The 14771-nt window shown below is 33.9% G+C and overlaps 1 protein-coding gene across 1 annotated transcript in view; it reads left to right on the plus strand.

Annotated features, from left to right (window-relative positions):
• The window catches only part of LOC149800094 (protein timeless homolog), an 89481-nt gene that overhangs the window by 17169 nt on the left and 57541 nt on the right, over positions 1-14771 (plus strand). Inside the window, exons 2-3 of the mRNA XM_089958350.1 lie at positions 11161-11252; positions 14363-14424. Of these exons, the coding sequence (XP_089814476.1) occupies positions 11161-11252; positions 14363-14424 (154 nt within the window). The remainder of the gene's footprint in view (positions 1-11160; positions 11253-14362; positions 14425-14771) is intronic.

Consider the following 14771-nt stretch of genomic DNA (forward strand, 5'->3'; position numbering starts at 1 on the left):
CATGCTGACAGAACACTTACATATACATGTATTAAAAAGAGACAGATGTACAAACATGCATGCTGACAGAACACTTATACATGTATTAAAAAGAGACATGTACATGCATGCAATCTGACAGAAGACTTATACATACATGTATTAAAGAAGAGACAGATGTACATATGGACAGAACACTTGTACATACATGTATTAAAAAAGACCAAAGTACATACATGCATGCTGACAGAACACTTATACATACATGTATTAATAACGAGACATATGTACATACACTTATGCTGACAGAACATTTAAAAATACATGTATTAAAAAAGACCAATGTACATACATGCATGCTGACAGAACGCTTATACATATGTGTTTTAATAAAGAGACAGATGTACATTCATGCATGCTGACAGAACATTTAAAAATACATGTATTAAAAAGAGACAGATGTACATACTGACAGACCACTTACACATGCATGTATTAACCGTTTACCTCATGCAAGCGCCTTTGGATGCCTCTACTCCATTTGCATGGAAGTGCCTTTTGACACCTGCTGTAAACATCAGCCCTTTTAAGCGGGTTTTCATAGTGCCACCTTCGAGGAAAACTCCCTATTAGATACTACATTTATTGGTCACTGTTTATGGTCTGGTCAAAATCTGATATTTAATATAACTGGGTCATATTCTCCACTCTCCAAAATCGAGGTCATGGATTTCATTCAGTACTTACAAAGTTTTCATGATTAGAATCACAGCTATGAAAGATTCAGTTACTTAGGTAAAGGCTCTGATATTGATGTACTAGGCAGCAATTAGTTTTTAGAAATTATCAAATTCAGATGACTTAGTGATATAGACGCGTATGAGAAATGGCAGCTGCAGTTGGTCACGCAGCTTCACTGACTTGAATAAGTTCTCTCTAGATTCTGAAGCACATAAAAAATTCTTCTGTGAAAAATAATTCCACAGCTATAGCGATTGGACTTTACTGTAAAATAGTTAAAATTGCTGTTAAATGTAACGTACACTACATTGCTAAACAGTTAACAGGAAGGCCGATGTGTATGGAGTCAAATAGGTAACAGGTGTTCTGTTTATAGCGCACTGCACTGGGTAACTTTGCTACATGTGTATCAAAGGCCTAAAAAGCCATATACTCTATGAGGTAAAGGGTTAAAAAAGATACAGATGTACATACATGCATGCTGACAGAACACTTATACATGTATTAAAAAGAGACAGATGTACATACATGCATGCTGACAGAACACTTACACATACATGTAGTATTAAAGAGACAGATTTCCATACATGCATGCTGACAAAACACTTACACATACATATATTGAAAAGAGACAGCTGTACATTTATGCATGGCGACAGAACACTTACACATACATGTAGTATTAAAGAGACAGATGTACATACATGCATGCTGACAGAAAGATACCTCATTTTTAAAGAATACATTGATTTTACAGACATAGACATACATATCTGTTTTCTATGGCATGCATTGATTTTTCAAATTATCTTTTTGCTCCTCCTCCTCCTCATTGTCAGTGTCTTTATTATTAGGCTTTAAAATCATGAAAATTGGTTACTTTAATCACATATTAGACCTATTAAAGAACCACAAATAAATGTTTGTCCCACAATATTTACAGTACAGGTAAGTGAGTAAATTTATAAAGCAAGATATATGAATCATGTGATCAGAGAGCAGTTGACACCAGCACTGTTTAAGCAGACAATGTGAAGGTAAAACACGTGAAGGTAAAACACGTGTTTGTACGGATGATTGCTATTGTGACAGATTTATACTGGTCAATTTTATGGACAGTATTGATTTTTCTGGCTCTGGCTCTTCTGCAACCAGGCAACACTGCCATATTTACATATCTTGACTGTCACATGACTGAGTGGAAGTTCAAAATACACTAATGCATCCAAATGCTGTAAATTTATGCATGATATTAAATTATGGCTTTTTTGTCATTTAAGCTCCTACAGAAACATAGCATGCACATGTTAGCAGAGTATGTCGGGTTGCATTTATTCATTGGCTTTTCATTTTGTACATGTATGTAGCAGTAGGATTTAGGATATGATATAAGGCCAATAAGGTATGTATTTCCTGTTTCACTGGTTTTAAAATTAAGACTAGGTAGATACAGTATGTTTTTTTTAAAATCGTATTTGTGTTATAATGATTAGTTATATAATATACTAATTGCTTCAAGTTTTGGCCTAAGCTGGTTCAGTTAGATGCACAAATCATTTTAAAGAATTTGTTTTATTTTTTAATTTAAATTTAATTTTTTAAATATTTTTATATCTTTTTAAACATTTTTTAAATTTGTTTTTAAAACATAATATATCTATTATAATGATTAGTGTATATAATGTACCAAGCATTTCCAGTACTGGGCTGAACTGGCTCAATATGATGCACAAATCTATTTAGGGCATTTTTATTTTTTTACACTGGAAAGGAAAAAAGGGCTATGGTCGACATTGAAAAAATCAGAAAAAAGGGACAATTGACTCACTAGAAAAACATTTTTTTTATGCCTAACATATATATATATATATATATATATATATATATATATATATATATATATATATATATATATATATATATATATGATTCTTGTTACAATGTATGTATATATATATATATATATATATAAATGATTCTTGTTACAGTATATATATATATATATGATTCTTGTTACAGTGTATGTATGTATATATATGATTCTTGTTACAGTATATGTATTTATGTATGTATGTATGTTTGTATATATATAAATATATATGATTCTTGTTACAGCATATGTATGTATGTGTGTGTATGTATGTATGTGTGTGTGTATATATATATATATATATATATATATATATATATATATATGATTCTTGTTACAGTATATGTATGTATGTATGTAGGTATATATATATATATATATATATATATATATATATATATATATATATATATATATATGATTCTTGTTACAGTATATGTGCCATCTGCTAGTCTGGTCCAGCTGTACACAACCTTGACCTTGATATGCTTGTCCTACAAATTATTCCTAACAAAGAGTATGGACTCGTATCTAGCATCGTATTATGTGTCAGCAAACCAGGGTATCTGCATCATAAAACTGGATCCGACTTTTAAGTGAGCATATACACTTGACAGCAATTTTAAGGCCATGGCATTTCTTAGTGTGATTCAGCCAATAAAGTCTTAAAATGTTGATAAAAATAACAAAAAAAGAAATCATTTTCGGACTCCTTTTTTGTTGTTCGTTTGCACTCCAAATAATTTTGATTTATATTTACTACTACTGTCTTTTACTAAAAAAAGATGATATTAAAGTTTCTTTTACTTTACTAGGAAAGATTATATTAAAATTTGTTTTAAGTCTTCTCCTCAGGCCAAATTTTTTATTTGCTTTCAGTGGACACAAACAACCAACAATAAATGTTAAAGGAGCATGTAGCATTAATCTCACCTGTCTATATTTCTCTGCATTGTACATTGGTGTAGTTCTTCATTACTTGGGTCAATTTTGCAGACAGCCTCAGTTGTACATTTGGGTTTTGTAGTTTAGTTTGTGCTTCCAACTTAAAGAGAACTAAACTGTCATGCTAAAAGCAGGTTGCTATGCATATTGTACTTCATTGTTTAGCTTGAGAATATTCACCTTGGAACAAGAGCTGCAGTAGCCAAGTTTGTTGAGCCTAATGACTTGTAATTTGAGGTCACTGGATTAGCACTTACCTAGGCCATCCTGGGTTGAATACCTTAATGTGTCCTTGGACAGGTATTTAGCTTCCATTTCCTCAGGATGATGCAAACAAATAAAGTGCTGAACATTTCTTTGAAAATCAACATACATGAACAACCTAGAGTTTGGTATGATGTGGATCTACTATAATTTGTAATACATCATCACATCAAAGTAGATCATTTTGAACTATATTTCATGTATCGCCTGTTATGAGGCTATGCTCTTAAAATAAGTAACAGAAAAGAATCAAGACTGCAAGCTTTGTAAAATTTAATAAATAATTTATTTCCCCTAGATTACAGAGTGATAAGTGAGGAAAAAAAGAACTTGCGGTATTGCAAATTAAATCCAAAAATAATCCAAGAATTAAAGACACAAGACCTAGTAATAAAATGTCCTGAATAAAACTCAGTTCAAGTCCCAAACATGTCCAAAATTTAAGGCAATTACATGTTTGGTATGGCCTGCAATGTGCTGATATGTCAACAGTCTTTAAGAATTTTATGAGAGCACTTTTGTATTTCCAAAAGAAGGTAACTGTGACCTGTATTGTTTTCCTTATTGCATTATTTTAAACATTCTTTATCTTCATATGGAATATTACCCCCCTCGGTTTGTTTCATCCAGTAGTTTGTGAGATGAGGTTCAATATTTTAAAATTGGAAAGTTAAACTTTTTACACAATTTTCATATAGTATACACCTTATTCTTAATAGTACCTTTCTTTGGTAAATTTTTCATTTTGCACTTTCATAATTTTGCCACAATAGACATCTATTGTTTCTTTTTGCTAGACTCAAAGTGCATTTTGATTGATTTCTTGTTGAAACAATATTGCAAGTTTTATTACTTAACCATACTGACACTTTTCATTATCACCATTTCTGATTTATTTTCATGTTTTCATCTAAACATCATTCTGTACACAATATTTTATAATTTATTTAATTTTCTGTTTTAAGAGAAATTTAAATATTATTCAGTTGCATTTTGATATTGATTTGAAGTGATTATGGGACAAATTCTGTTTAAAGTACACACATACGCACACACACACACACATACACACACACGTGTGTGGATGCCAAAGTGCTTTTTCTTAGAAAATTGATTGATTATGAAGAAGAAAAAGCTAAAATGACAAGGATATTTAACATGATTTGCAGATTCTAAACCATTCCCATCTGAAAAATAACTTACCTCATTTGTTGTATTAAGCACCAAAGACCATTACTTTAATCTTCCTATATTTGATATTTAATTTCCATTTCTTGTAGTAGCAGAAAAAGCAGTCTAATTTTTCAGTGTGTTTTTATTTGCTATCTGATAACAGTATTTTCTGCATATAGAATAATTATTTAACGCATTCCATGACTTTTCCCTCACAAAAATCCATATCCACTCCATCAGAATTAATTTGAATTTCATTCTATTACCTATTAAAAGGTGTTGAGCACAAAAGTAATGCAAAGAGACTTTATCCTTTTTTAGAGAGCACAATTGTATATGGAAAAGCAGCTTGTCGATTGTTGAGTATAATACATGACATTGTACATTGGCATATATATATATATATATATATATCTCTTCTAAATCACACCAGAACCTTTTAAGAATAATTGTTCTGCCACAAAATCATTGTCTCTCAAGACAGGTGGTTCTCTTAACATGTGGTCTGTCATGACAGGTCAGGGGCCCCGAGTGGCTGAGTGGTCTAAAGCGCTCTCCGTTACAGATCACTGCCATCTCACTCTGTCTGCGTGGTTTCGAGTCTAGGATTCAGCCAATGTGGGTATGTGAGAAAGCTTGCCAGTAGCTTCTCGTGGGTCAGTGGTTCTTCCCAAGGTTTTACCGGGTTCTTCCTCCACCATTAATACTGGCCGCCATGAATAGCCTATCGTGTGCTGAAAAATGGCGTTAAGCCCCATAACAAAAACAACAACATGACAGGTCAAAACACTTGATAATAAATCAGTGCATTGAGAATCTTGTCTCAAGAAAAGCTATCTCTTTTTACAGTGGTCTTTAAAGCCAAGTTTTACTGTAATTCAAAAATAACTTTCCATCAATATCATACTTAAAAAGCTTTTGTGACAGGTCTTCCCACCATAGAAAATAAAAAGCTGCTTAACCATTAATCAGGAAAAAGGAATCACTTAGCAAGCTGCCACAAAAAAAAATTGGAGCAATTAGATCGTTGTCAAATATAACTGTTTGGGATTGTTGTGCAGGCAAGCTATGTTGTCTTCTGACAGCTCTTATTTATATTCTAATTTTCAAGGACTCTTTAGCATGGCTTTCTGTAAGGCAGATAAATCAATTTGATCTTAGGTGTTACAGGAGGCCAGGTGCCACAGAAGGCCAGGTGTCACAGAAGGCTAGGCGTTACAGGAGGCCAGTTGGCCAGGTGTCACAGGAGGTCAGGTGGCTTTACTTTACAGATCACTCACATATCTCATTTCTGTCAACATGATTTTGAGTCTCACCTCAGCCAAGATGGGTAATAAGAAAGCTTGCCTGTTGCTTTCCCTAGGTCAGTGGTTCTTCCTGAGGTCATACTTGGTTATTCCTCTACCAGATGTACTTTACACCATGTGTAGCTTGTTATGTACTTTAAAATGATGTCAAAACCCCACAAAGCACACAGTTTAGTCAGTGCAAGTTAATAGGTTTTCCTTCACAGTCTCTCAGATGTACGTTATATCTCATGATTAAGAAAGATGCAATGTAAAGACAGAGATCAGACTACAGGGGAGCTGTTGAAGAGGAAATTGGTTCGCTGAACAGCATGGCAGCATGTATGTTATAAAGTGACAAGGCAATTGGAGTAAAATGTCTTGTCCACAGACACACAACAGTAGCTCAACTATGCTGATGCAGTTTTGTGACCTGAACCCACACCCCTTTGGTCAGGCAAAAAAAAAAAGAATGTGTGTTTCCTATTGTACTGGTTTTAAAATTAGGGTAGATAGGTATTTGTAAAAAAATATTACTCTGTGTGTGTGTGTGTGTGTGTGTGTGTGTATATATATATATATATATATATATATATATATATATATATATATATATATATATATATATATAGTAATTAGTACATGTATATATAATGTACTAAACAATTCAGGTACTGGGCTAAACCAGCTCAATTACATGTATAAATCTATTTAGGGAATTTTTTTGAACTTTGATTTTACCCTGGTGGGGTGGGAATTGCTAGGGTGAGCCAAAAAAAAACAAAAACAGGGATGGTCGTCCAACCAGAAACTTTTTTGCCTTATGAGTCAGGCACATATTATCCTCAAGACTAAAAGAGGTGTTGTTGATGAGAGAATATGGTTTTGGTGAAAATTGAAGGGAAGAAACTAAAACTTTCAAACATGGTCAATCTTTGAACAAACCCTCAAAAATCCCACACACAAGCTCACAATGTTCTAGTGGAAAAATGTCATATTCTAGCTCAGAAAAAAACCAAGTAGGTTATCATATGGTGATATTTTTCGTACAAAATCGTGATTTTCTATCTACTTCTATAAAAGAAAATTATTTACTGGCAATCAATTTGACTAGCATTTTCAGTTTCGACGCAAGTCAAGATTGCCAAGAATATGGAATTAGAATAACAATAGTAATGTACTTATACGTCTTGAATGCATGCCTTGTGTGGATGAGAGGCATTTTCAATGCATACATACCCAACCCTTTAGGTGTATTGTCAACTGCACATCTGTACCAAAGTAACTCGGCAATATTTGGATCAGTTTGGATTCAGACGAGTCGATTTTGTCAGCAGCAAGCACCCTGTCCCGCTCAGATATCATGTGGGTATCATGTGCTGTGTGTTAGTTCTGTGTGCTTTGTTCTAAGTTCATTCTTTTCTATGAAGTGTTCACAGTGTCTTTTTTTCATGCCCCCACTTTGCTGGCTATCCTGTGTTTGCATTATTAATTAGTATTTACAGTGATATTTAATATAGCTATACTAGAAATATTGCCAAAATATTTAATGAATTGTATGTGATTAGATAGAGAAAATAGTGCAGTTTAATCAATTACTCCACCAAAAGTGGCTAGTTGTAATTGTAATCCACTTCATTAGTTTAACTGAGTATAATTCTGAGTAACTGACCCAATATCTGATTATGGATTTATTTGTTTGAATGAATCACAAAACTAGACTGGATGAGGGAGCGCAAATTTTTCACTCTTTGGTTTAATAGGCCTTTATTGGTGGCCTTGTGAAGAGATAATTAGCAAAATATGGCAAATCATGATGGCAAGTATTGTAGCTCATTTGGTAGAGCATTGGACTCGTCAGCTAAGGGTTGTGAGTTCAATACCCACACAGTCCAGCTCAGATCGGCTGCGTCTGAATTTCCTTGGTTACGGCTCTTTAACATCATGGCTACCTTCATATGAAATCAATAAGTTGCTGCTACATAAGTCAATTAAATGTGACAGCAGTCTTTCAACTTTCTTATCATAATTACTTCTGTTGTATGGATCCTCAAACCAGTGGCAAAAGAATTTATTTAGATTTTTTTTAAAGTTTGACAACAGACGTGATAATGGACTTGATGCCATGATATATGTTGCCTCTGAGCTTTCTAATATGCATGTAACTTTGTACAAGTATTGATTGCATGTGAGAACTCTCTCTTTTCGGGAAAGAATTACTGTTATGAAATTATCCTTGATCCATTATCAAAAAGTGTCATTTACACTTAAAATCTTAAGAATGTGTAAAAATGTAGTGAATTGCTGGAAAATCTAAAAGTTGGTACACCATGACCATTTCGACAAGAATACCCACCAAAATACATGAAACATGTCAATTGGAATTGTGCATCCCATTCATCTACCAGTCAGAAAAACCACTTGGCTTTATATACATGTATGTAGGACATCAGGCTGTCATAAATGGGTAGCATGTATGTGTCATAAAATAAATACAGCTTCATGTGGATATTGTCCACTATTTTTTTCCATTGCTACCAATCTTTATATGATTTGTAGATGAAAAACTCGGACATTGAATTGATATACAAAATTTGGAAAATGTTTCATCCCAGACAAGGGGACAGATTATTTGAAAGTTATTTTATTTTGAGAATCTTGGATAACTTTGTAAGTTAGTTATTATGCTTTCTTAGTGAGTTTTAATGTAAATAACCGTTCTCTTAATAAAGAACTAATTATAATGGCAGTTAATCATGACACCCCCTGTGTGAGGCCCTTTTTGCATTACGGCCGCACTGAATGACACCCTTCCTGCGTACTTGATAAAATTTGGTTGAAATTTAAGTAAAAAGTTGCCATGTTACCTCATTCTTGCTAACCGCAAACTACATAAGCACAAACTGAATTTTTGTCCTTGGGGGGTGATTTTTTTTATAGTAGCAAGATCTACCAATGTAACCTACTGGATGCCATCAAATTCTGGATCAGATAATGGAAAAATGACAAGGCTTAATATAATGGGCATTTGTCCCAAAATAGGGTGGTTTCTTAACCTCAAACTTTTTCGTATTGAAAAGACAAACCTTTTAGTGTTATTTGCATAAATTGTGAAATACGTTTTAAAATAATTTGTTTGAAAGAAACTGTCCAATTGAAACATAGCTTGAGCACCACCCAGAGCAATAGAATAAGTGATTTTATTCAAATTTTCTTTGATTTTCTGGATATTTACAGACGCACAGAGTTCAAGTTAGTACATTCACATCTTTCTGATTCTGAACAGTCAGAAAAATTTGATTTAAAATATTTTTATTTGACGGATAAATTATGGAGGTGCTGCATATAAATAAGGTGTTTTATCAAATTGAAGACTGTATCCATCTGCCACGGATGCTGGAGGTCCTGGGTTCAATCCCTGGCCGAGTCATACCAAAGACTTACAAAAATGGTACTAACAGCTGCCTCGCATGGAGCTCAGCATTAAGAGGTAGTGTTAGGACTAGTCTGCCTGGCATCAGAATAATGTCACTAGGTGGGACATCATGCTACATGTCTGCGGCATGATGCCCCAGTGCTAGACGTCACTATAAACTGTCACACTGCAGACATCGTAGCAATATGACTGAAAAATTGGTAAAGCTACATTAAAATTCCAAATCACACACACACACACACACACACACACACACACACACACACACACACATCAGATCAAAAATGCTATTATGATGATAGATATTCACATTAGCTACCATCTGTACCCCCTTGTAGGTCGGGAGAAACTTCCAACAACATAGACTCTGATTTACAGTTGCATAATGTGCTGGCATATCATGGTCTGTCTTGCTTGTTCTTCAGATTAATCTAGATAATCTGCATTAACCGATATCTGCCATTGCATTATGCAGTAGTTGATTTAGATCTGTGCTGATGCAATTGGATCCGACTTGCAAGCATATACAATTAGTTGATAGAATTGTCAGTGTGTCAGAGCTATAGAGCTGAAATCCCTCAGAGGTCGTTTTTCTCTCTATTTTCAGCTTTCCCACACTAAACTATAATTTTTTTTAATATTAGGAAAATAACTCTGGCTTTGGGATTTCTTGATTTTATTTTCTGAGCCACAAAATTATAACATAAAATTGCACTTGGCACCAGGACCAGTTGTAGTATTGTCTGATAATGTAGCATGTATCCATGCTTATCACAGACATACAGGTGATTCCTAACTTGTGTATTAATATACAAATGTATTTGGGTTAACTTGTGCAACCATTTTTGTATAGAGCTGAAGGGAAACTGAATCCTCATCAAACCTCACTTTTTATTTTATTTTATTCTTTTTTTATTCTATTCAACATGGTACACCAAAAGACGCTGATACAAAGTTTAGTGAGGGTGATAATTTTAAATAAATATTTATTCAATATCAGTAACCTCCTTTGACAGGTTCATTAAATTAAGGTACTTGTAGCAGACTGATTGTAACTTCCATGCCTTTGTGAAGGATGATGTGCATGTGAGAACATGAGTTTGCCTACTATGCAAAAATCATGTCTTTGAAAGTTTCAACTTCAAAACAACTCCAAGATAAATGTTGTTTTATAAAAATCGATTAGAGTTGTATTTCTTGCAGACAACTTTCAGTTTATTAGATACAGCCTTTGTAGAAATCAGTAGTGACATCATCGGATAAAATGTTTTCAGCAAGATAACTTGGGGAATGTAGTACTACAGGGCACAGAAAATGTGCATTATGAACTTCTTAATTACAACAAATTCCCTTGTTAAATTATAAACTCTTTTAAAGTTGTCAATGCTCACTTGTTTCACTTTCTAAAAATTCCCTTGGTAAATTATAAACTAGATTAAATTATCATAAATCTCTTTCTTCTTCAGAGCAATTACAAGATCTGATAAGGCAGCTTCAGACAGAAAACAGAACTTGTCAAGTCTGGAGGCAGCTGTCCAGTTCCAAAATCATAGAAAAGGTGTGTCTTTTCATGGATGATATAAATATGTATTTTTTATTCTTTTTTTAAAATGAAATCCTTTTTCATCAGTAGCATCTCCTTTTCTGACAGAATTGTCTTGACCCAAATAATACCTCATTGTAGTATAGATCTGGAGTCATAGGTTAAAATGTTAACTGATTTACTGGTAGTTTTATTGGTGCAGGTTCGTGTAAGACCCCGAGAAAGGGTTACATGTCACAAATTTTTCTTATTTAAAAAGGGGTTAGATGTCACAGGTTTTTCTTTATTATAAATGTATTTTGCTATAGTACAAGTAACATGGGTCATGTATGGGCATTTACTCATTTTATATTAAATATAAATTATTCTTTTAAAATGTAACACTAATTTTCTGCAGCCAAAGTCTATTCAATCCTGATTATTCAATGCGCTCTGCACCTTAACTGTCACCAGAAACTTCAGATGAAAATCATCTGTCGCTATGGGCTTTTACAATGGTGGATAAATTTGGGTCAAAATAAGAACGTGTCGAGAGGAATTGTCACATTTGAGGGCACATTTCTTTATCAATAAGAGTAGCTTTCATTGTGACATCACAGCGTGCAACCTTCAGTCTGGATTATACTGGATAACACCTTAAGGTTCATTTCATCCAAAAATGTTGATGTACTTTAACATTGATTTTGCTGTAGGCACCTCTCACGGCATCTAAATAATGACCTTCCAAAGGAATATGGATGTATATGAATCCAAATCAAGTGAATACAATTCTACAAAATGACAACCAATACTGTAATAGTCGGTGTAGAATACCTTCATGACCCTTGTGACTTGTATTTTAATTCTCTCACTGGTTTAAATTACAGCAGTTCCTGAAATGCATTAAGGTTGTTAAGAGACCATCATGATCAATATATAGCTGTGATTTCTACTGGATCCTGTCATGTCAAGTATCATTCCATTTATGATTTTTAATTATGAAAGCAAACACATTTAATGCATTAGAATATGTTAGAAAGTAAAGAAATCCATTAAGCTTTCCAGATTTTCATTTAATATTGCTTGGTATCCCAGATAGTGACAGCAATCACAGCTTATAGATGTTTAAGAATAGCTGTTAGACAAGTCATGGAGACAGTTATTACAGCTTATAGATGTTTAACAATAGCTGTTAGACAAGTCATAGAGACAGCAATCACAGCTTATAGATCTTTAAGAAATGGCTGTTAGACAAGTCATAGAGACAGCTATTACAGCTTATAGATGTTTAAGAATAGCTGTTAGACAAGTCATAGAGACAGCAATCACAGCTTATAGATCTTTAAGAAATGGCTGTTAGACAAGTCATAGAGACAGATATTGCAGCTTATAGATGTTTAAGAATAGCTGTTAGACAAGTCATAGTCTCAGACAGCTATCAGAGCTTATAGATGTTTAAGAATGACTGTTAGACAAATCATATATACAGCTGTTACAGCTTGTAGATGTGTGTGTGTCAGCAGTTCTTACCAGAGTCTTGATGGGAATGTGTTGACACTTTTATCTTGTCTTTATGTGAGTGTGTCAGCACTTCTGTCAAGAATCTCTATGAGAGAGTGTCAGCACTTCTATCCAGAGTCTATTTGGGAGTGAAAGCACATCTATCCGGTCTCTATGGGAGTGTGTCAGCACTTATGTCAAGTTTAATTGGTGGTGTTTTTTTAACTGATATTTATTTTCCAATATAACTCATGCAGTAAATTCTCTGTTCCTGTGAAGATCTTTGATATCGAAGACAAATGTCCTGTCTGGTTATAATTTTTGTTGTTGTTTTTAATATTGGAAATCCATTTTGTAATTAAGGCTTTGATAAAAATTTCACCTGTGGGTTTGAACTCAAGACTACCAGATTTGTTACACATATCTGTTGAGGCCATTGCTTGCAACCACAGTTAGACAGTTACACTGACACATATCTCCATCTGATAACTTTGCAGACACACAGCTGCCATTTTAGGAGGGTGTCACATCCTGCCCTTCCTAAGTGATGCACTGCCCTCTCTGGGGCTACCCAGTCTTACATACTGAGTTTCAGTGCATGGCGTATTGTGCTTTTAAACTACTGTTTTTCACTTGCAAATATGTTGAATGCATTGCTTGAGTACATACAGATGACCTCTTTTGTGGTCTCAGAATAACATTGTCTTATGTGCAGCCCACTGGAAGATCATGGTTACATTTCATTATCATGTGTAAAAATAGTCTTGTGTAACCATGGTCTCAAGAACTGTGTGAGATTTGATAAAATTGGTATCTGTCACTGAGAGAATACAGTTTGAAAAACTTTGTAGAAATGAAACTAAAATGATACTTATTCCTATATCAAACCAAAGTATGTGGAAATCTTAAAATTAGTTTGTTGAACATCACTTGGTAAATGAGATGCATAGAATGTATGTCTCAGTCAACCATTGAAACTGTCCATGTGTATTTTGAAAATGATGTAATCTCATCATCACAACAACCTATTATTCACATTATCTCATTAGCAAATTAGATCTATTTCTGTACTCTATTTTGGGTAAACTTAGTTTTTACCAAACATTTGTATTGCAACCTAGCCATGTGTAATTCTGTCTGTATAAGACTTAAACAGAACACACAGTGAATTGCTTGACTTTTGATAGGTCAGCACATTATGTGATGATAAATCTGGGTTTGCTGTGGGGGGTGTGTTATATATGGATAAACATGGTAACGAAACTGAAAAAGATAATTCATTTGATACTTTAGCTGAAGAGCATATCCAAAGGCCTTTCATTCATGTCCATTGTCTTTTGTCCCTTAGCACAAGTTTGATGTCTGAACTCGTCCTAAATTTAGAGGATTGCCGCAAAAGTTTAACAATGTTTTCATCCAAAGGTCTAGTTGGTCCTAAATGAAAATGGTTCCTCCCTCAGACATCAGGTTTTAAATTCACAGTAATTAGTTATCTCTGGGGGATTTTTTAATTGTTTGATGACATTTTGTTTTTGGATGTGACTTATAACTTAAGTTTAATGGTTAGTATACTTTGTCTAGTAAATCTGAACTCATTATTCATTAGTGTTTTATGGGTGGCTTATTTTTTCATCGATCTTTTGTAGGGTTTAATCCCATTGCTGTGCTATTTAGAGGACTGCCCTACAGTATTCCAAAATGGAGTCATGTACGTATTATTAAAGAATTAATGATAATCAACCAATTTTGTTAATGAACGATTTATTTTCAGCTCATATAATATAATATTGGATATGTCATGTTGATGCAAAGGGGAGCTAACTGCCTTTTCTGAACAACACAGGTAGCTGTCCTTTGTGGATATAGAAGTCAAAACATTGTATCATTAATTTGACAGTGTACCAAGTGAGCTACTGTGACTCCCAGGTGAGCTTAATACAGAATATTGTAGTGGAATATACAAGAGTGGATAACTCTGCATAAAGGACACTTGCCCATAAAGGAACAGTGTTTATAGGCCCCCTTTTGCTAATCAAATGTTATGTTTACCTCACC

The sequence above is a fragment of the Sinohyriopsis cumingii genome, chromosome 5, assembly GCF_028554795.1.
Source record: "Sinohyriopsis cumingii isolate HCF-2022 chromosome 5, ASM2855479v2, whole genome shotgun sequence".
In the NCBI taxonomy this organism is placed as follows: domain Eukaryota; kingdom Metazoa; phylum Mollusca; class Bivalvia; order Unionida; family Unionidae; genus Sinohyriopsis; species Sinohyriopsis cumingii.